Source organism: Triticum aestivum, chromosome 3D (genome assembly GCF_018294505.1).
Source record: "Triticum aestivum cultivar Chinese Spring chromosome 3D, IWGSC CS RefSeq v2.1, whole genome shotgun sequence".
Classification (NCBI taxonomy): domain Eukaryota; kingdom Viridiplantae; phylum Streptophyta; class Magnoliopsida; order Poales; family Poaceae; genus Triticum; species Triticum aestivum.
Window position 1 is genome coordinate 41,814,112 of NC_057802.1, and position 22,765 is coordinate 41,836,876.

The 22,765-nt window shown below is 45.6% G+C and overlaps 2 protein-coding genes and 1 pseudogene across 6 annotated transcripts; 1 reads left to right on the forward strand and 2 right to left on the reverse strand.

Moving 5' to 3' along the window:
- Nucleotides 1-238: 238 nt before the first annotated feature.
- Nucleotides 239-2,483, reverse strand: LOC123077209 (translocon-associated protein subunit beta). The gene is made up of 6 exons (XM_044499432.1): nucleotides 2,179-2,483; nucleotides 1,205-1,303; nucleotides 996-1,104; nucleotides 799-870; nucleotides 669-674; nucleotides 239-583 (listed from the first exon to the last, which is right to left on the reverse strand). The coding sequence occupies exons 1-6, from the start codon at nucleotides 2,352-2,354 to the stop codon at nucleotides 464-466; spliced, it is 582 nt and encodes a 193-aa protein (XP_044355367.1). The 5' UTR covers nucleotides 2,355-2,483; the 3' UTR covers nucleotides 239-463.
- Nucleotides 2,484-13,429: 10,946 nt separating this feature from the next.
- LOC123077210 (protein trichome birefringence-like 16) lies at nucleotides 13,430-17,986 on the reverse strand. 5 transcript variants are annotated; one of them, XM_044499436.1, is made up of 6 exons: nucleotides 17,682-17,977; nucleotides 15,963-16,060; nucleotides 15,383-15,596; nucleotides 15,118-15,282; nucleotides 14,736-14,931; nucleotides 13,430-14,614 (listed from the first exon to the last, which is right to left on the reverse strand). In XM_044499436.1, exons 3-6 carry the CDS (start codon nucleotides 15,534-15,536, stop codon nucleotides 13,783-13,785), a joined length of 1,347 nt encoding a protein of 448 aa, XP_044355371.1. In that variant the 5' UTR covers nucleotides 15,537-15,596; nucleotides 15,963-16,060; nucleotides 17,682-17,977; the 3' UTR covers nucleotides 13,430-13,782. The 5 variants fall into 5 exon arrangements, with proteins under 5 accessions (XP_044355371.1, XP_044355369.1, XP_044355370.1 ...); XM_044499434.1 differs by having other exon boundaries at nucleotides 15,118-15,300; XM_044499435.1 differs by lacking the exon at nucleotides 15,963-16,060 and having other exon boundaries at nucleotides 17,682-17,986.
- Nucleotides 17,987-19,929: 1,943 nt separating this feature from the next.
- LOC123074011 (uncharacterized) lies at nucleotides 19,930-22,514 on the forward strand (annotated as a pseudogene).
- The last annotated feature ends 251 nt before the right edge of the window (nucleotides 22,515-22,765 follow it).

Genomic DNA, 22,765 nt, shown 5'->3' on the forward strand with positions numbered 1-22,765 from the left:
ATGTTAGTTATAGCAGGTTTATCATTCAAAAACACAATGTTCTTGCTGAGTTGCTGTTTGGTACACCCAGGAGTTGCATCAATGTAGCCAAGACGTGCTCTACTGGCTCAGTTTACATTTGCATCAATGTATCCGAAACACCTCGGAAATCTGATTTACGGTTTCATTTGGGGCGACAACGATACGATACCAGGGGCTAAGATTGGATGCACAACCACATGGTCCTCCACACAGTACAGAATCAAAAGGGTTTCTATGTTTCACCAAATCTACTCCTCCGGGTTAAGTCGCTGACAACACAAAATGGAAATAACCAAAATTATAGTGTCACTTTGCTGCTAGTCGCTCCATTACATTACAGTCCATGGGGTGTTGTAACTTCAGAGATTCTCTTCCTCTGCTACCAAGAGTCTCTCTCCAGGCAAACGGCCAGCTACAAAAACGGTGAACCATGGATGATAGATCAGCGCCTCTTCTTGCCAGACTTTGAGCCGGCAGATTTCGATGGGCTCGCGACCAGGTAGATGAACCCCAGAACGAAGGAAACGACAGACACCAGTGCTCCGTACTTTGCAATAAGTTTCTGCACATGGACAGTTTCTTAGAATCTCACACCAGGGAATATCATGGCAGCTTATTTATATGGAGGAGAAATGAAATGAAATTACCTTAGCCTGAACAACGAATGAGAGTGAATCCAGAATTCCAGAGCAAGAGTATCAGCCCCACAAAATAGCATGGAAAAAATTAGAATCACCAAGGAGATATACCAGAATGAAAATGCACACAATCACTTACCCATTCAAACTTCTTCACTGGAGGTCTTTCAGCAAGAATGTCCAGGGGGAGGATGGGAGTTGAGTAGGCCTCCTACGGCGTACAAAATTATCAGTTTAGCAAGAGGAGTTGACACTGGTGAATGAATGAGCAAACAAGCGAATGTATATCATTTGAGGCACTAGTGAATAATATACAGAACGGGTTGAGGATCATACCTGCAGTGCAGCCTTTGTGGCAACACGGTACTTGATAACAGCAGGTGAAGCTTGGAACCTGCCCTGTGTTTTGCTCTCCAATACAAACGCGTGCGAAGCAGTGGCGCCACTAAAAGTGCAAATGATAAAAGTTTATTTTTCTATAACACCATAGTGGAGTGGAGTCACCAAAAGCAGAGAGATGCATTACAAAATGAAAATGTACTCACGGTTCAAGCCTTTCCAAAGTCTTTGAGACCTCTCCAGAGACAAGTTCAAATGCTTCCTTTGGCCACGAGTCATCATTAATGGCCACATCATATGCAGTTCTGCAGAAAAACAAAATACCTTATTACATATGACTATTCAAAATACATGGATATTCACTGGCTTTCACATGATACAAACAGGTATGTAAGGCGAACAAGAAAAAGGAATCAAACTTTTGTCCATGCAAATAGGATGTGCACTTTGAGGAGCAAACAAGATATTACCATAGCTCAGTTTAGAACGTCAAGGACCGATCTGGTAAGTTTTTAGAACTTTATTACTGTACATGATGCAACATCTAACAAGCTGGAACCAATCTATCTGTAAAAGTGCTTGGCATATACTAGTTCTAACCAGTAAGAGCAGTAAAACCATGAGATTACAAGATGCATCAAAATAAGAAAGATAAAATTATATTCTAGGTAATCAACTAAGAACATTTTATGACATCACAGACGGATGATGACTATTAAACACCACACAGATGCTTCAACTTCCCAAATGCAAAACCCAGCGTTATTATTGACAGATTTGCTCAATAACAACGGGACGCCTGGAAGCTCTAGTAAAAGCTCACCAATTGGCTGCGGCTACTCTACCTTCCTAGCTGTTTGCCTAGACAAATTAAATCAGGCGCATGGTCAGGCAATAGAACGAAGGATCGGGTCGCCATTTTGTACGGATAAAAATCTATAAACTCTAGATCTAGCAGTTACTAGTCAGGATCCACGAGATGGTGCCGAATTTCACCGCCGAATTGTGAACTTTAGGAGCTAAAACCATAATTAACCGAGCCGATCCCCTCAGCTGCCGGCCGAGGCCGCCGCAGATCCCATCGATCCGGCGGAGAGAGCAAGCCCCATCGTCGTCGCGAAGTGAGGAGGAACCCGGGGACGGATAGCAGGCAGGTAGGGTAAGACATGGGAGCACTCACGCGGATCCCTGGTTGTAGAGGTCGAGGGAGACGGCGAGGCGCTCGACGCCGGGCTTGGGGCGGGAGAGGGCCACCTTCTTGTGCGCGACGAGGAAGGGCGCGTCGGCGGCGAAGGTGCAGGAGAGGGCGGCGAGGAGGAGGGCGGCACAGAGGAGGAGCGGGCGCGTCGTCGCCATAGCGGTGGACCTGGCTAGGGTTCCGGCTCCGGGGTGGATCGGATCGGATCGGATCTCGTGCCTCTCGCCCAGCTGGAAGAAGACGACTATGGGTATGGACTGGGAGGGATGGGCTGTGCATACTAGTAGCCCAGCCCAGGGGTGGTGCGTGGCAAGTGAGGCTGCACATGGGACCCGCCGTACACAAACAAACAAAAGTGAATGTATGGATAAAACTGAACTTTTCTTTTTGCAATTGTTTGTTGGTAGCTTACTACCAAACTGAACTTATAATGCTTTTAATAGTATTTTTTTAGTTGCTTTTAATATTATTATCTTAGTTGCTTTTAATTTTTTTTAGGAATGCCATTTTGGCGAGCTTTATCACTCAAATAACACTTACACTCACCAATTACATAGCAACAATACAACTCAGCGGTTCATCAGCCCAAAACATCTGATCGAGGATCATACACCTTAGCTAGAGTATGAACTAGTAACCCTAAGGCAAAAATGATAAGGTACTCTCCCAAAAAAAGAAGCTTTTATGCAAATGTCGTCAGAGATTGGAGCATTCACAGCTGCCGAAAATCCATTGTCCTTCAAAGTATTTGATTGATGACCTCCTTGCAATCCGGTCGAATGGATAGCCTTTGGCAATCCATCGACAAGGTAGGGACCATCAAGCACTGACGAAGTTTTCCACGGTGGTTGCAATGTTCAAAGCCAGCTCCAGTATGTGTTTGCTAACAACAATAAATTTGCCCCAATCATCTCGGATTACGTCTCTCGCCCCGCTACCGCTATCGGGATCAAATCTAACATTCATATTTGGGGTGACAAAGCCCACTGTTGCTTCGATCCATTTGCTCTTTCTTTTTTTATATGTGGCTCTCACAAAATTCACTACTAAGCACCTAGATAGAGAATAGAGATAACCACCTATGGTATGAACTAAACTTTTTCACCATCAACTCTTTTGTCGCCTCATTGGTCAAGTGCACCATCCATAGTGAGGATAACTTCTCGCAGGCAGATGGTCTCACAACCGGTCTTGATAAATTACATGTAATCAAGAATTGCATTGTCAGTACAATTGCACTTCCCTCAAACCAATGTTCCCTCCAGACCTCCCAGGCTTCCATGCTGAAATTTGAGATGGGCTCTAGGCCCATATAGCAATTTCTGAAAAATCTCTAAGGGCCCATGTGGGTTATATGGCACTAGATGTAGTGGGAAGTTTAGTCCCACCCCGAAAGTGGAAGAGGAGTTGGACCTCCTTATAAGGGTTTCTCTTCTACATGCTATTGGAGCTTGAGAAGAGAAGAGGCCCTCGCGCACTCTTCCTTCACCGCCCGCCACGCCTCGTCACGACGCGCTGCGGGTTGCGGGATTGAGCCGAGCCGAGCTCACACCTACGCGCTTATTTTTGCCAGTCACTAACGGAGAGTTCTCTGACAGCTGGGTCACGATCTGAGACGTCGGATCGTGGGCTGTCACGGATTCGGACGTGGGTCGAGCCCACGTCTCTCCACGCGGCTGCGCCTATATAAGTGTGCGGTGTCTTCTAACCCTAGCCGCCACGAACAGATCACATCTGCTCCACGCGCACGGCCACCGTCGTTCCCTTGCTGCTGCTGCCGCCGGTGACTCCATCCCGTCCACCGCGTACACGGTCGACGGGAGAGCAGGTCTCCGAAACCACGCCCTTCTGGTTCCTGTACGGGGTGAGGGGCGAATAGGTTTTTGGGCAGCGATTACGCGACTGCTCACTTCCGATCGTCTACTTCCTCTACGTCCGCGTCGCCTTCATCATCACCATGTCCACCGACGCCGAACGCGCCGCCGCCGAGAAAGCTGAAGCTGACAAGAAGGCCGCCGAGGACGCCGCTGCTGCCACCAAAGCCGCGGCCTCTGCATGGCCTACTGGAGGGTATAACTCGTTTATCCCGCTCCTATTTTTTTCTGTTTTAGCCATGCTAGCGTTATACGTAGATCTTTTTGCAATTAGCGTAGTATGCGCTAGTTTGACTGAATATCAGTATGCGATTATATGTGTCAATGCCATGCTAGTGATTTACTCGTGGATTAATTTAATCGAGAAATTGCCTATTTACTCAACAATCCAAAAACCTATTATGTGTAGGAATTTTTCGGCAAGTGGCTTTGCCGCTGCACTGAAACCGGATAAGTTTACCGGTACATACTTTAAGCGTTGGCAGACTAAGACCACGTTATGGCTCACGGCTATGAACGTGTTCTGGGTCACCGGTGTCTCCACGGGAACGATTGCTCCTGAACAGGAGAAGGCGTTCAAGGAGGCAACCGTTGTGTTTCTCGGAGCAGTTCTTAGCGTGATCGGAGATAAACTGGTCGACGCATATTTACATGTGCATGTCGCCAAGGACTTGTGGGAGGCGCTCGAATCTAAGTTCGGGGCAGCCGATGCCGGAAGCGAGATGTATATTATAGAGCAGTTCCACGATTACAAGATGGTTGAAAACCGTCCTGTATTGGAGCAGGCTCATGAGATAATATGCATTGTTAAGGAGCTTGAACTTCTTAAGTGCGAGTTACCGGGCAAGTTTGTCGCGGGCTGCATAATCGCTAAGCTCCCTAATTCCTGGAGGAACATTGCCACCACTCTGAAACATCAGAGGCGTGAATTCTCTGTGGAGGATGCCATTGGCCATTTGAGTGTTGAGCAGAATTCAAGGGCAAAGGACTCGCACGGAAAAGGGGCCGAAGGGACTTCTGTCGCCAACATGGTGAACCAGAAGAACTTCAACTCCCACAAGCCCAAGGGAAAGAACGGTGTCCAACACAATACCGACTTTAAGAAGAAGGGTAAGAAGACCTTCAAGAAGAACAAGAAGGACGAGGGCTGCTTTACTTGTGGTTCGGTTGAACATTGGGCCAACAAGTGCCCAAACAAGTACAAGAAGTCAGGACAGGACTCCAAGTCCGTCAACATGATTGTGGACAACAATGAGAATGGTGCACCTGGGTACGGTAATTTATTTACTGTTTTTTCAGTGTTTCAGCCCACCGATTGGTGGGTGGACACAGGTGCAGGTGTACATGTGTGTGCTGACATGTCATTGTTCACTTCTTACCAGGTCACAGGCCACGGGTCCGTATTGATGGGGAATGGCGCGAGTGCTTCTGTTCATGGTGTTGGCACGGTCGATCTGAGGTTTACTTCGGGAAGGATCGTGCAGCTGAAGAACGTGCAGCATGTCCCCGCCATCAAGAAGAACCTCGTTAGTGGCTCCCTTCTATGTAGAGAAGGGTTTAAGTTGGTTTTCGAGTCTAATAAATTAGTTGTTACCAAATATGGACTCTTTGTTGGAAAAGGTTATGAGAGCGGAGGGATGTTCCGCCTTTCCCTCGCAGATTTTTGTAATAAAGTCGTGAACCATGTTCATTCGAATGTTAATGAATCTGAAGTTTGGCATTCACGTCTTTGTCACATTAGTTTCGGTGTTATGACGCGGCTAGCCAAGTTGGATTTAATCCCGAGTTTTACTTTAGCCAAAGGCTTTAAGTGCCTTTCATGTGTGCAAGCTAAGCAACCTCGCAAGCCTCACAAGGCCGCGGAGGAGAGACACTTGGCACCATTATAACTCATACATTCTGATCTTTGTGAGATGAATGGTGTGTTGACTAAAGGTGGAAAGAAATACTTCATGACATTGATAGATGATTCCACTAGATATTGCTATGTGTACCTGTTAAATACTAAAGATGAGGCTCTACACTACTTTAAAATCTATAAGGCAGAAGTTGAGAATCAACTTGAAAAGAAAATTAAACGAGTCCAGTCAGATCGTGGTGGAGAGTACTTCTCGAGTGAGTTTGATTCCTTCTGTGCGGAACACGGCATTATTCATGAGAGGACGCCTCCCTATTCACCCCAGTCAAACGGGGTTGCCGAGCGGAAAAACCGTACTCTAACTGATTTGGTTAACGCCATGTTAGATACATCGGGTTTATGCAAGGCATGGTGGGGGGAGGCTATATTGACGGCATGTCATGTCCTGAATAAAGTTCCGACAAAGGATAATGAGATCACTCCCTATGAGAAATGGGCAAAGAGAAGGACAACACTCTCGTACTTGCGCACTTGGGGCTGTCTGGCGAAAGTCAATGTGCCGATCCCCAAAAAGCGTAAGCTTGGACCCAAGACTGTGGACTGCGTTAATTTGGGCTACGCTAAGAACAGCGTTGGCTATAGATTTCTAGTAGTGAAATCTGAGGTACCTGACCAGAAGGTCGGTACAATTATGGAGTCTAAGGATGCTACATTCTTCGAGGATATTTTTCCTATGAGAGATATGCAAAGCACTTCTAGACAGGAATCTGAGGAGACTCCTGAACCTGCCATCCCTATGGAATATTATGAACAAACACATGATGAAAATCCTGAGGAGGATGACGAGGAAACCCTTGGTAGGGGCAAGAGACAAAGGACTGCAAAGACCTTTGGTGATGATTTCTTCGTGTACCTCGTGGATGATACTCCCACTTCTATTTCAGAAGCGTATGCCTCTTCAGAAGCTGACTACTGGAAGGATGCGGTCCGTAATGAGATGGATTCCATCATGGCTAACGGGACATGGGAGATCACTGAACGTCCCTATGGTTGCAAACCATTAGGATGTAAGTAGGTGTTCAAGAAGAAGCTTAGGCCCGATGGTACGATTGAAAAGTACAAGGCTAGGCTTGTGGCCAAGGGCTATGACCAGAAAGAAGAGGAAGATTTCTTCGACACTTATTCACCTGTGGCTAGACTGACCACCATTCGAGTATTACTCTCGTTGGCAGCCTCGCATGGTCTTCTCGTCCACCAGATGGATGTTAAGACGGCTTTTCTGAATGGAGAGCTAAACGAGGAAATCTACATGCAACAGCCAGATGGCTTTGTGATAGATGGTCAGGAAAGAAAGGTGTGTAGGTTGCTGAAATCTTTATATGGCCTGAAGCAAGCACCTAAGCAATGGCATGATAAGTTTAATACAACTCTGACATCTGTTGGTTTCGTTGTTAATGAGGCTGACAAATGTGTATACTATCGCCATGGTGGGGGCGAAGGAGTTATACTGTGCTTGTATGTTGATGACATACTGATATTCGGAACCAACCTCAAAGTCATTGAGGAGGTCAAGTCGTTATTGTCTCAGAGCTTTGAGATGAAAGACCTTGGTGTGGCTGATGTTATCTTGAACATCAAGCTACTGAGAGATAATGAGGGTGGGATTACACTTCTGCAATCCCACTATGTTGAGAAGGTGTTGAGTCGTTTTGGATATTCGGATTGCACACCATCTCAAACACCATATGATCCTAGCGTGTTGATTCGAAAGTCCAAAGGCACGGCTATAGATCAGTTGAGATACTCTCAAATCATTGGTTCACTGATGTACCTAGCGAGCGCAACGAGGCCCGACATCGCGTTTGCTGTGAGCAAACTGAGCCGGTTTGTTTCCAAACCGGGTGATGTACATTGGCATGCTGTTGAACGAGTTATGCGCTATCTGAAAGGTACTAGAACTATGGACTTCACTATACCGGAGACCCGTCGGTACTTGAAGGGTATAGTGATGAAAATTGGATCTTTGATGCTGATGAGATGAAGGCCACAACTGGGTATATGTTTACTCTTGGAGGTGGCGCTGTTTCCTGGAAGTCTTGCAAGCAAACAATCTTAACGAGATCAAAAATGGAAGAAGAATTAACGGCATTAGACACATCTGGTGTTGAAGCGAGATGGCTTCGAGATCTTTTGATGGACTTGCCATTGGTTGATAAACCGGTTCCGGCTATCCTTATGAACTGTGACAATCAGACTGTCATCACCAAGGTGAATAGTTCAAAGGACAACATGAAGTCCACCAAACACATAAGAATGAGATTAAAAGCTGTCAGGAAATTAAGAAACTCCGGAGTGATAGCGTTGGACTATGTCCATACGGCTAAGAATCTGGCAGATCCCTTTACGAAAGAGCTATCACGTGTTGTGATAGATAATGCATCGAGGGAGATGGGTATGAGACCCACATGAGTTGCCATGGTAGTAACCCAACCTATGTGATCGGAGATCCCGTGAATTAGGACCTGGGAAAACAAGCCAGTGGTGAACTGAGGAGAGTAACTATACTAACCCACTCCGTTGGAGATGTAATACTCTCGATACTGTATGGTACGATGACTACTGTCTTAATGTGTTCCGAAGCTTATATAAGCAAGATGCTATCCTACGGAGCGATCTTTGGAGGAACACACCTATATGAGTCCGACTGCTGGTCATAGTCTATGAGATTGGGGTGATCTCTAGTAAGCTCATGAACAGGCCAGGAGTGTGACTTATATGCTCCACCCGAGGGGTCAGCCTTCGGCAGCCCAGTACTAGTGAGACATGTGATGAAACTTCTTTACGCCAAACTGACAATTCAAGGCATAGTCCATTGTTCAGTTGTGAAGGAGTGTAGCTACTTGCTCTAGGTGAAGCTCAACCTTAACAGGTCTTCACTGAAACATTGGTATATCGAAACAGTAATTGGAACAGAGGACACAATGGGCCCTTGAGATCTGGTGGGGGATTGCTGAAATTTGAGATGGGCTCTAGGCCCATATAGCAATTTCTGAAAAATCTCTAAGGGCCCATGTGGGTTATATGGCACTAGATGTAGTGGGAAGTTTAGTCCCACCCCGGAAGTGGAAGAGGAGTTGGACCTCCTTATAAGGGTTTCTCTTCTACATGCTATTGGAGCTTGAGAAGAGAAGAGGCCCTCGCGCACTCCTCCTCCACCGCCCGCCACGCCTCGTCACGACGCGCTGCGGGTTGCGGGATTGAGCCGAGCCGAGCTCACACCTACGCGCTTATTTTTGCCAGTCGCTAACGGAGAGTTCTCTGACAGCTGGGCCACGATCTGAGACGTCGGATCGTGGGCTATCACGGATTCGGACGTGGGTCGAGCCACGTCTCTCCACGTGGCTGCGCCTATATAAGTGTACGGTGTCTCCTAACCCTAGCCGCCACGAACAGATCACATCTGCTCCACGCGCACGCCCACCGTCGTTCCCTTGCTGCTGCTGCCGCCGGTGACTTCATCCCGTCCGCCGCGTACACGGTCGACGGGAGAGCAGGTCTCCGAAACCACGCCCTTCTGGTTCCTGTACGGGGTGAGGGGCGAATAGGTTTTTGGGCAGCGATTACGCGACTGCTCACTTCCGATCGTCTACTTCCTCTACGTCTGCGTCGCCTTCATCATCACCATGTCCACCGACGCCGAACGCGCCGCCGCCGAGAAAGCTGAAGCTGACAAGAAGGCCGCCGAGGACGCCGCTGCTGCCATCAAAGCCGCGGCCTCTGCATGGCCTACTGGAGGGTATAAGTCGTTTATCCCGCTCCTATTTTTTTCTGTTTTAACCATGCTAGCGTTATACGTAGATCTTTCTGCAATTAGCATAGTATGTGCTAGTTTGACTGAATATCAGTATGCGATTATATGTGTCAATGCCATGCTAGTGATTTATTCGTGGATTAATTTAATCGAGAAATTGCCTATTTACTCAACATTCCACGCATTGAAACCATGCAAAACACTTACACGCGGAAATTTTGATCTTCGCTTGAAGTCTGCATAGCTCATCCCATTTGATCTCAAGTTTGCCAGCCCTGATTCTTCCTACTGACTTAAACGATTCCTACTCCATATGATACGTACAACGAACACAGAACATACCCTTCTTGATGAAACGCCATGTGACAAAGCCGCCATGCTATTCTGGCTCAACGGAGTCGTGAAAATGTGGTGCACATTAATAGGCCAAAATATTGACCGCAACAACTATTCATCGCAGCCTCTCCGGTCACAGGATCATTCAACTGATCAGTTGTTCATATCTGTATCTGACCTTTTGGTGTTAATACTTTGCCAGTAGGGCTTTATGGGATCCAATACTACATATTTTGGTATTATCTCTATTTAGGAGTATTGTGGTTGTTGATCATTTTTTCTACCCCCTCCGTTCTTTTTTATTAGACGTTGCAGACAGCTGACATTGAACTATTTTGGACGCTGTTTGAAATGTCTACAACATCTTATAAAAAGTGAACAAAGGGAGTACAAAAGATCAAACTATGCATCATTTATTTGAGTTCAAACAAAATTTATAAATCTTCTTTTCTGAGACGGGCCCTACATTACTACGTGTACTACTTCAGAGTCATTTCATCTTCAATCCTTCATTATCGATTGGCATAATCTGCTCCTCCCGATCACGTCACATGGGAATGTGCCATCCATTGCGGACTCACTACTCACTAGACTAGACTACTAAAAACGCCTCAACCCCCTTCCCGTAGCTGCTAGCTAAGCGCTCTGCGACTACGAGCCTGTTAACACAATTGTCAACGCCATGGCGCGTCAATGCTGCCTTCTCCTCCTTGTCACCGCCGTGACCGTGATGGCGTTCGGGGTGGCCGGCGCCTCCAAGGACGTCACGGGGGGGCTACCTCCTGTACGACTGCGACCCGGATCCACGGCGGCCCACGATCAAAGGCACCGCGTTCGGCGCCAGCCTGAGGCCGCTCCTGGCCGCCCTCCCGTCAGCCGCCGCGCCGACGGGCTTCGCCTCCCTCCGGTCCTCCAGCGGCGGCAACGGCACGGCGTTCGCCCGAGGCATCTGCTTCGGCGAGTCCCCGGCGCGGGGAGACTGCCGCGAGTGCCTGGCCACCGCCATCGAGAGGATCGGCATCTGCGAGGGTGACCCGCACCGGCGTGGCGCCTTCTGGAATGACGGGTGCTTCCTGGCATACTCCGACGCCAACACCACCGAGGAGGACGGCGACGAGCGGCGCTGGATGAGCTTCACGGCCCACGACTCCACCGTCTACCCCCGGTTCTACGACGTGGAGACGCTGGCCGGCCAGGCGCGGTCCCTGGTGCCCCGCGCCGCGGCGAACGCCACGGCGGGCATGCTGGCGGCGGCGAGCGCGGCACTGCAGGCGAACAGCACGGTGCGCGCGGTGGCCCAGTGCCCCCCGTGGAACGTCACGGCGGCGGAGTGCGCCCTGTGCCTGGGCAGGCGAAAATATATTTTGAGCAGGTGCGCCCCGGCCCGCTTATCTGGTGCGTACATACACCTCGCGATATGTGCCAGCTGCTACCGTAAGATCGCCAGGCCACGGTTAGGTTATATCGATCGGGTTAGCAGGTCCTTCGTCCGTGATCTCGCCTATTACATAGCGTAGGGTACTGTTCATCAGCTAGAAACGAGACAAACAGCTATGGGACACGGCCCGTGACTCTGGTCTATATGCGACCCCCCTTGTATCTCTAGGAGCAGGCTAGCCGACGGGGGAGGGGGATTCAGCAGAAGCAGAGCGGCCGAGGGAACCAGATCCTGAGCGAGACGCAGGAGGTTCTGGTGTCGCGAGGAGGCACCGGGACGGGCGGGCTGCCGGGGAAATCCAGCGCCGGGCGGCATCGGGCACTTGGAGTATGGCGTTTCGTCTGGGACTCGCGCAATATCCTGGATGGCTGGACGCCATGATAGATCCGACCCCGACCACCCTCCATCGTTCGGTCTGACTGCGGAGGATGGGTCGCCGGCGGCTTGGTTGGATCTGTGCTTCGGCTCAGAACCAAGAAGGAGAGGGGATTCAGAATCTCACTTGGGGAATTTTAAGAAATCGACTATAAGGCATCCCGGACAAGTGATGCGATTAGTACACCAGTATCCAGTCTTGATACGTACCTGCAGCCGGCCGCCGGGGAGGTTCCCGTTGCGGCGAGCGTCGGCGCCATTGAATCGCCTCCTTGCACCCAATCCATTACAGCCGTGCTCACGGGCCGCGTCGGTATGCAAGGGGGCGGGTGGAGACAAAAAAAATGCAGAGGGTACGATGGAGCTGTTACTCTACGACGACAAGAACCATGACAGAAGTCTGACACGGTAATACGTGCACTAAATAGCTATCCTGCGATGGGCATCTCGAGGGAAAGAGCGACGCTTCGACCGCTACGATAGCGCGGCCCCGGTGCAGGTGTTCGAAAAATCCGCGTCCGCCGCCCACGCACCCTGGGCAGGTCGGTGCAGGACTTCCCGGAGATCCTCAAGAGCCACGACGGCGCTCGGCCAGGCGTGGCCTCGGTGCACCGCTACAGGTGCAACCTCCGGTTCGAGATATCCGCTCCAGACCTGCTGCCCGCGGGAGTGGAAGCAAGGATCCGTACGTGAGCTCGGCCACCCATTAAATTCCCTTCTTGCAAATTAAAAGTTGGTGACTAAGCTGAATATGTATGTGTGTGTGCATTGCATTCAGGGAAGGCTCTTATTGTCTTCATAGTCGGCGCCGTTGCAATCGTCGTCGGCATCGTCGCTATCATCACCGGAGTTGTTGTTCTACTTGTGATGAAGCGAAGGAAGAAGATGAAGAAGGAGGCTCAAGCAGCCCTCTCGACGCCAACAATATAATTTTTTGTCATATGCATTAACATTTTGTTATTAAATATATGATCAAAATTTGACACAAAATACAAAAAAGGGTTAATAAACCAGGACGGAGAAAGTACTCATAGACAGGGGCAACAAACAAAGAGCAGACGTTTGGCTCCCGGGTGCCATGGAAACCTTTTTTTGAATACAAATCAAAATTCAAGCTTCTCGGTTTCAAAGAAATCTGAAAAAAATTGTGCAAGTAAACAAGTATGTCATGTCTATGTGCGTAAAATTTCAGAATGAAAAACGTTGAAATGTGACCTGTACAAAAAAGACAAATTCATTGGCCTGAGAGGATGAATAGTATCATGTGTTAAAAAACCTCAGATTTGTCTTTTTTGCACAGCCCTCATTTCAACTTATTTTGCCCTGAAAAATTACACACATATGTGTTATGCCTTCATGTATATGTGTGTTTTTTTTCATAATTTTTTGAAATGTACTCCCTCCGTCCCAATATAGTGTCAAAAACGTTATATTTTGAGACGGAGGGAGTAGAAAATATGAAATTCGACAAAATTCAAAATTTTCAATATTCCCAACAAATTACCCTAAAAAAAGACAATATTCCACATCACATTCTCCTGTATCGATGGATATGGAAGCCCAGCTTCCGGCTCCCTTTTTTTTTATTTCACTGCAAATGATGTTAGACTTTTTCCTCAGAAGTTCTTCAAAAGAACTGTAAGACTTGAGTATACTAGGACAAAAGATGATTTTGACAAGCTAAATCCCCTGTTGCAAGTTGCAACAATTCCTAGGTACAAGTTACATTACAGAAAGAATCCCTTGCTGCTTGCTTCCTGCAGCTGTCCCCATGCTTCATCCCCACCACAGAAGCTCTGCAGTAAATACCAGCAATAATCACAGTATACATATCATAACTTGGAGTAAGTTGATCAGCAACAATTAGCTCATTTTCCATCCAACTACATACAGACTATAACAACTGGGCTGCGAGGATCTCGTTCCACGTGTCCGGCACGCCAGGGAGGCACCAGTGCAGGCAGTCCTGGATCCCCTGTGTAGCCTTGATGCTGTACCGCGATATGTGCCCTTCGTCCCTCAGGCGCGACAGAGCGGTGACATCCAGCAGCTTCACCCTCGTTCCCGTCACAGCACCCTCGGCGTCGGCATCCTCGGAGCGGTTCTGGGAGATGCCGCTGCCCTTGGCCAGAGGGCTCGTGCTGTCGCAGCGGCCGCCGGTGTCCCAGTCCCCGTTGAAGAAATGCCGGGGCGATATGGATCGGTAGAAGGCCTTCAGGTGGGGGTGGCGGGGGAGCTGCGCGTCCAGCCACTTGACGACGCTGTGGATGGTGAAGTTCTTGGCCTTCCAGATGGCGGCGATGTTCTTGTTGTGGTTCGGGGATCCGCCGACGTACATCTCCCACTTGTTTGCCCTCAGCTTGCCCCGGTTCCAGTGGTGGCCGGTGTTGAGGACCAGAACGTGGATCCTGTGGAGGTTGTCCCGCACGAAAGCAGGTGGGCGGTCGAGGTGCATGGCGTAGCTGGTGGCTGGATCTGATGGATTCAGAGGCTCCAGATCACATAGCGTCGACGACCAATGGTATAGAATGGTCGTGTTGGTGCTCGGGAACCGGTAAGCCCAGCCATCTGGTCTTTTAGCGCCTGGTGCCAAGGCAAGTCCATACTCCGCACCGACATCTTCCACGTCTGTCCGCTCTTCTCCAGCAGTAGCCATACACATCATGGACTGAAACATCTGCCTCCCTAAAGAATCGCCCACATAAGCAATAGTTTTGTCCTGCACTCTGAAATATAACCAAATTAGTTTTTTTTTCCTGAATGACTCGAGCAATAACAATAATAGGGCCAAAGAATGCAGTATATTATCAACCCCACATTCATATCAGACATGCTATGGACATGTACCTCATCAAGAACTGAGAGGCCTCAAACTCTAGCATATCACAAGCTTCAGGTTGCCATCTAAATTGTTCGTAATCAAAATCAGTGCGCTGAGTCAATCTGCAGGACCAGCTCTCAGAGAGCCACTGTTTACAGCCAAAACCAGAGTAGAGTGGTCTGCGCTTGTCAGGAACCCATCTTCCATTTCTATGATTACATTCTGAAGATAGAGGAAGCAAACACAAGATAGAAATATTAGGGCCAGATAACCCCTGACTAACTTATGTACAACACGGAAATTCAGTATTCAAGACATAACCAAAAGGTGGCGCTGAAGAAATGCATATTAGCATTCTCAAGAAAGAATCCATGGTTCCTCCTACGGTCATAGAAGATAAGTAATTACCTTTCGGCTCAGAAGGTGATGCCCCCTGTTCACCTCCCACATTAGCAGGAACACCGACAACGGGCAGTGGTGGTGGTGCGCCGGTAACTTGTTTTTGTACTTTAACTACTGGCTGTGGCAACGAATCTACACTTGGGAAGTCTTCATCTGAGGATGTATGCTGATCTACAAACTTTGAGTTAGCTACAGAAATTCGAAGAAAAATGAGAATAAAGATAAGAATAATGCAAAAAAGAAAGAGAAATATGTCTATATGCTAAATGACCTGGATGGGACACAACCAATGAATCTGGATGAATATCTTCAGTATTGTAGTATGTTCCTTCCTCCCATTTCCAGAGAATAAACATCACGAAGAAAGCAAGAAGGACGAGTTTAAGCTGCTTGCACCGCAGTCCATTTATGCTCCTCAATCTCATCCTTTATTGATGTTTACGAAAAATCCATATAAAAGTAGGACGGCTTATGATTGTCGAAACCTGTTGGCATGTAAGAAAAGAGGTAAAAATAAGTACGTGATATTATATCTCATAGTATATAACATTTTAGCAAATTATTAAAATTTATAAGTTCCGTGCAAACAAAAGATTAGCAGTAACACGACCAGTTGTTGCACTCATCATTTAAGTTGTTATTAATATATCAATCATCAATATTTGAAAAGCGTCTCTCAAGTCTGTCCCCTGACCTGTTAAAGTGTTAAGTACAAAATCATATTCTAAGTCTGTTAAAAAAATGGGAAAATGCTATAACCAGTGACCTTCTTAATCAAGTGGATGAAGGTTTAAGTACAAAATCATATTCTAAGTCTGTTAAAAAAATGGGGAAATGCTATAACCAGTGACCTTCTTAATCAAGTGGATGAAGGTATGACTTCACATTGGGGGCATGATCACAACTCAAAACACTTGTCAAGGTTTCCATGAAGATATAAGCCTCAGTCCTGGGGACATACACAGAAATTCAATTGCAAGCACATCGTATGTGCCCCCCTAAAAAAAAGCACATCATACGTGACACATATTTGGACTGAAGCATCTACCAGGATAAAGAAACAGCACACATTAGCAGATCAAACCATTGAACTGACACATATTTGGACTGAAACATCTACCAGAACAAACAAACAATTTTGTCCCAATATATTCAGACAACCAACATTATGAGCACCTAGCAGAAGATCAAGCCATTCTCAAGTACAAACGCAACAAAACAACCCACACCAACTACAAATTATTCAACAAGCAATAACGGTAGCCTCATCTCACAAAACCATCAAGTGATTAATTGCTCTAAATATATCTTATCATTGAACAAGAAGCCTTCATGCCGGAAGCCTACTTGACCCAATTTATATTAAAGGAGATTAAGGTGATGCGAATTTAGCCTGCTCATGGAAATGACTAGCTACTATCATGGTTGCTAGCTATTGAACCTTCAACTATATACATATACACAATCAATAAACCCATGAATTTGCATCGTACTAACACTCTCACCAACTTGTCTGCGGTTTCATATCCTAATGTAGTCAATTTCTAATATATCCAAGACTGGAGGGCAAGTTGAGCCAAGGTTTTTAGACTAATAAATGCACAACTATACATTAAATGAAAAGATGCTCAAGTGTCAAAGAGAAGCATATCATAATTACAGGTGATGCAGAAACGCATGTGCTGATTGACAACTACATGAGGAAAACTCAAGTATGATACACTTACCTAGCTACTTTATGAGAGCACCATGTGCCATGGTCTGAACAGAAGGTTGTGGAGAAATCCAGGTCTAACACTGAAGTAAGCGAAAGGGGGAAGTGTGTGGATGGAAGTTCAAAGTTTCAGAAATGAAGTGTAAGGCCAAATCTTGATGTAATGATGCCCTATGTACTTGCATACATTTCCATCGATGATTAATTTTCCTTATCACTGTGATTACCCAAACATGCAGAAATGTCAGGACAACAAAGCAGCGAGGTATCATGCATACCCAGTACTGTGGATACTAACACAGTAATACTGCAGATATGTTAGACCAAAAGATGCGAACGAAGGTAGACTACACCAACACTAACTAGGTGACATAATTACTTAGGACTGTATGTAGCTTGAGAAATAGTTACCCACACTAATACATAGCATCCGGGCCTGTGTCTTGGGAAATAGTTATCCAGGCTAATGCAGATAAGACAAATTAGCACCCAACAGCAACATTACAAACTCGAGAGATTCCAGCAAAGCATAACAGCTATTGGCCTAGGAAGCATCGAAGAATCTATCTATGCATCTGAAATACTACAAAATGTAAGGTTGTAACTACCACCAGTTGGTCATCATCATACACACTACAAGCATAAGCCTAGTCCTTTGGTAGAGATCAGAAGAAAAAAGTGCTAAATGCTGGATCGTATCCATCGTTTGATTGCCTCTCGAACTGATGTGAATTTTTCCAGGGGAGGTGGTTGCGCATGGCTAATTTGCCTCCAGAAATGGACGTGATGAATCGAGCTTTCGATTAATTATGTTTGACGGAAGGATTGCGGCCAGATAATCCATGGGAGGGGTTACCTCGGAGGCGGATCCGCGCGGAGAAGATGGGGGACAAGCGGCGGGGCAGGGGCAGCGGCGCCGCCCTCCTCGCGTGTGGCGGGGAGGAGCGGCGGGGGAGGCACGAGATGGGGAGGCGCCCGCGACGGAGGGGGCCGGGCCGGTCAGATCGGCGCCGCGGAAATTCCTCGGCGGGAGGAGCTGGGCGGCGTCGGCGGCGAGACGTTGAGGGTAAGGTAGGGAAGGGATGGAGGACGCGTGAGGTCGAACGAATCTGAGAAGAAATGGGACACTAGCACTAGTCCACGTTCTTCTTTTGGCTTTTTAGCAACGGAGATACCAATTTTATACCTGTACTCTTTTGTAAGGGGAATTTTAAGCACTTGCTTTCTTTTCCACAGAGAGAAAGAGAAACACTTGTGTTGAACAAACCTTGTATTGTGGGATGTACTGTCGGGGAAAAGCAAGGCATCTCTAACATTGACCTGCAAATTTGCTCAGTCATCCATCCGAGATCATGAACTAGCCCGCGAACACTGATGCGGAAGCCGGGCAACCAACACTGCCGGGCCTTATTTTATTTTTTAAAGCCCGCACATTTAAATAGTTGCATATATAGTCTAGAATAGTTCAAATGTTTAAATGCAACAGTAGTTTAAATAAAATAAGTTCAAATATTACACTGAAATATTGTTGTTCCCTTTAACCGTCCACATATGCTCAATCAGATCTTTCTTCGGTTGTTCGTGAGTTGCTCGATGTCGAATTTGTTAATGCATTTGAATAAACTCTTTAAATATGGCCGGATTCTGATCAGGAAGTTCGATAGGATCACAATGTTCCCAAATTCAAGACATGCGGCAACATCATCACCTCATCCTCCACGATCATGTTGTGAATGAGCACACAACAGGTCATCACCTCCCACAAGGTCTCCACAACCCATTGTTTAGATGGTCCACTGACAACGGCAAAACGTGTCTGCAGAACTCCAAATGCCCTTTCAACATCCTTTCTAGGGCGTTGTTTGGATAAGAGGAATATAGAGAACGCAATCTACGTCTGCCTAACCGTAAAAAATCTTGTTTGGCTCGTCCAACAACCCCGTGGATAGGGGAAACTCGTTTCCCAAAAACCCATAATTCCGGGTTTGTGGGAAAACTAGTATTACTCGTTTTTCCACAAACGCGATTAGCATATACAGATGCAACTGCCTTTCTCCGCCCCCGCCTATTCCTCAACAACCTCAGATGGCGCCAATTCTGCTTTTTGCGTCTCACCTCGCGCCCTTTTCACTGCCTATAAAAGACAGACTTTGTTTCCCGCATGTTATACACCCAGATCGCAAAGGGCTGGCTGTGATCCCCGTGACAGGCACTGGATGGGAGACGTTGACCTTGGATCTGAAGTTGGTCATCCTCAATAAGGCTCCACATCTCCTTCAGGCTTTCCGTGCATCGTCTTCCCACCTTCAATCAGTCTTCCCATCTTCAATCAGGTTCCATGCCTTCACCATCCTACACAGCAGTACGAATTTGTATTTGTAAATATTTTGATGGTACTGTTGATTGAATTAATCTATTTGGTACTGAACCCTATTTTGAATAAAACCTCTGATAATTTCATATGGGCAATTCCTAGGACATAGTAGATCCAACAACCTGGTAATCTGTTAATCTAAATGATAACACGTACTGTTGAAGGAAAAATTAGAGGCAACTCTGATTAGGGAGTATCGTAAATATGAACATGTGGCACATAAGAGAATCAGATTGCACTATGAATGCCTATATAAATACTAAAATGATCTAACACCGAACCACAATTAGATTATCGATGACTATATATATCAAGTGCAGTAGTTAATTTTTCATGACAAGGATGCAGTTTAAAGCACACTGTAAGGATAATTTCCCATAAGTATCAATCATATTTATCCAGAATATATAGTGTGCAGTAAGAGCTAAGCAGTAAGCAGATGAAGATTAGAATATCTTGTGATGTCATCTGATGTTGATAGCAGTACTTGGGGCAAGCGAGACCAGATTTAATAGCAAATTAAAGATCTTGGCAGCAACCTAGGAAAATAACTGATAAGGGATGTGAACATCCCGTTAGACAGACAAGCGACAAAAATTCAAGTGTCCAGTCATAGCATGAACAAAAGATTAGTGGCATGCTCATTTTCTTCCACTTCGTAGATTTATTCCTTTTGAACCAAATGACTCATCTTCCATTATTGCTTCTTGTATCCCCTCTGTAGAAAAATATGGATGATGAGAAGGAAAAAAAATTAAGAAGGAAAACACAGATAAAGCTAAGCGCCATGTATGGAAATCTTCAGAGGACAAAATACTGCTGAATATATTAAAAGATCAAAGCCTACATGGAGGAAAAGAAGGAACAGGTTACACAAAGAAAGCATGGCGTGATATCTTAGAACAATTCAATGATTCAAGGGTAGAAAAACTTGAATTACAACAACTGAAAAATCGTCATAAGTACTACAGGAGTTGCTACAGCACCATGGAGAGACTTCTAAAACTCACGGGATTTGGTTGGGATGACGATGACAAAATGATAAAAGCTCCAGAAGATATTTGGGAAGAACTAATTAAGGTAAGTTTGTTCAAGTAGAATTCATATAAAGTTTCCATATCCTATTATTAACAAAAACATTAAACAACTTGCAGAAGGATAAGGCTATCCAAGAATATCGAGATAAGGTGTGGCCTAGTTGGATAGATCTTCAAGCCATATGTGCTAGTTCAAAAGCATCTGGAGCTGGTGCTGTATCTAGCAAAGGAAAAGATGGTGCATGTACGACCAAATCTTCACAAATTGATCTCAATACGGAAGTTGAAGTACATGACATCGATTCTGATGATATCAATGCTTCCCCTGGTGTCTTCACCAAGAAGTCAACTACCATTGAGCCAGAAAAAAAGAAGTCCCCTGGAAGTGGATCCAAGGAAACTGAAAGAGGACAAAAACGGACAGCCGATGATGCCATAATAGCAATTGATCGCCTTGCAGATGCATCACTTAGCATTGCTGAAGCAAAGAAAACAGTAGCACAACAAACTGAAGCTTACTCGGTTAAATCTTGTATGGCAATACTAAATAGTATGAGTAATCTAGATCCCAATGAGAAACTAAAAGCGGTAAAGGCATTTACAGATGGTGATAAACGGGCCATTTTCATTGAGATGGATGAAGAGACGCGGAAGCTCTGGATTCTTGATCCTTAGAATTTTTGTAATACACCTTTGAGCATAGTATTTTATTTCAGTCGTTGTCGCACTTTACAAGATTCAGAAAACAATTTCACTTATATTTTGTCAGTTTGTGTGAAGTAATAAATATTGTTTTCAGTTTGGTATTGTTCATTGTTCGGTTCAGCACTATTACATTTTAAAACAATTATCCAGAGATGATATGGTCAACTGTGCAAATCGTGCAGGGATCTATGAACATTTCGGATGTGCCAGATGATGAACTTTCTGATTCCGAGCAAGTGCTTATTAATAACATTTCTGCAGTGTCCTTGTTTCGCGATGTGTTGTTCACAAGGTTATTCAGAACGCCCCGTAACACTTCTATATTAACTGGTGCTCAGAAAACAATAGAGTTTTTAGAGGGACATCCAGTTAGATTTTATGAACAATTTCGTCTTGAGAAGCACACATTCTACTTGTTGCGGGATGCTTTGTGCCAGAGGAAGTTACTTAAGGATACAAATCGAATGACAGTGGACGAATAACTACTCATGTTTCTACATACAATTGGTCACAATGTTAGAAACCGTGTCATCCAAGATAGATATCAGCATTCTGGCGAACCAATCAGCCGACACTTCAAGAAAGTTTTAGACGCCATAAATGGTTTGCGTGATGTTTGCATAACAGATTCAAGCAATCAAGTCCCATAAAAAATATTGGGTGACGCAAGATTCTACCCATATTTCAAGGTATGTTTGCTATTAGAAGCAGATACTCTTTTACATATGATTTTCATAAATAGAAGGTCGACACCATTTAAACTTTATTTTTTGACTAACAAAAAATCCCAACAGAACTGCCTAGGAGCAATTGATGGGACACATTGAGGCAAAAGTCAGGCTTGATAAGCAAACTCCTTATAGAAACAGACATGGTTATCCGTCTCAAAATGTAATGGCAGTAGTGTCATTTGACATGACATTCACTTATGTCGCTGCTGGATGGGAGGGTTCTGCAGAGGATCAAGCTGTTCTAAGATGGGCTGTGACTAGTGGGGGTTTAGTTGTTCCTGAAGGTAAAGTACAATTATTTGTGTATCTACAATATATATAAAGATGCTGAGTTTGATATGAAATTAATGTGCAGGTAAATTTTACCTTGTTGATTCAGCTACGCAAATACTCCAAGATTTATTGCCCCGTATCGTGGAGATCGCTATCATATTGCTTCTTTTCGTGGAAGTAATCGGCGATATACTAGTGAGAAGGACTTGTTCAACCATCTACATGCACAGTTGCGGAATGTTGTTGAACGAACTTTTGGTGTTCTAAAAGCTCGTTTTCCAATTCTAAGTAGGAAAGGAGGAATTCCTTATCCATACAGAACTCAAGTGAAAATTGTTATGGCTTGTTGCATTATCCACAACTTCATAAGGAAGGTTAATCATCCTGATGAGTTATTCGAGCTTTATGAGCATGGGGAAACAGAACAAAATACTGACCATGGTGATCAACAAGTTCATGGGCAAGCAAGAGAAGATGATAGAGTTGCTGGTGAGAGAGTTCGTGCTGCCATTGCCCGAGAGTTGTGGACTAAACATCAACAACGTAGTGCTCAACCAGAAGATGATTAAATACTGTAATATTTGTTTTCCATCTTCAATTGCAGATATATCTGCATAATTATTGTTGCAACTTTTAATTCTTTATATGGACATGAACTTCCCATTCTTTTATAGGCTTATATGCTCTATCTCTCTATCTCTCTCACCCTCTGCCTCTCCCTCTCTATCTGGAGCTACAAGATGAAATGTTATTGTCTACCAATCTTTTCAGCAAGTAAAGCAACCAATAAACTACTTCAAATTGGTGCATTTTTATGTGA

Coding starts and splice junctions, on each gene's coding strand:
- LOC123077209 (XM_044499432.1), bottom strand. CDS start 2,354: ATGGCGACGACGCGCCCGCTCCTCCTCTGTGCCGCCCTCCTCCTCGCC. Junction 1,105..1,204: donor ACTTTGGAAAGGCTTGAACC/GTGAGTACATTT, acceptor TTGCACTTTTAG/TGGCGCCACTGCTTCGCACG. Junction 871..995: donor CCACAAAGGCTGCACTGCAG/GTATGATCCTCA, acceptor TGTACGCCGTAG/GAGGCCTACTCAACTCCCAT.
- LOC123077210 (XM_044499433.1), bottom strand. CDS start 15,536: ATGAGATTGAGGAGCATAAATGGACTGCGGTGCAAGCAGCTTAAACTC. Junction 15,301..15,382: donor ATTGGTTGTGTCCCATCCAG/GTCATTTAGCAT, acceptor GAATTTCTGTAG/CTAACTCAAAGTTTGTAGAT. Junction 14,615..14,735: donor GCCTCTCAGTTCTTGATGAG/GTACATGTCCAT, acceptor GTTATATTTCAG/AGTGCAGGACAAAACTATTG.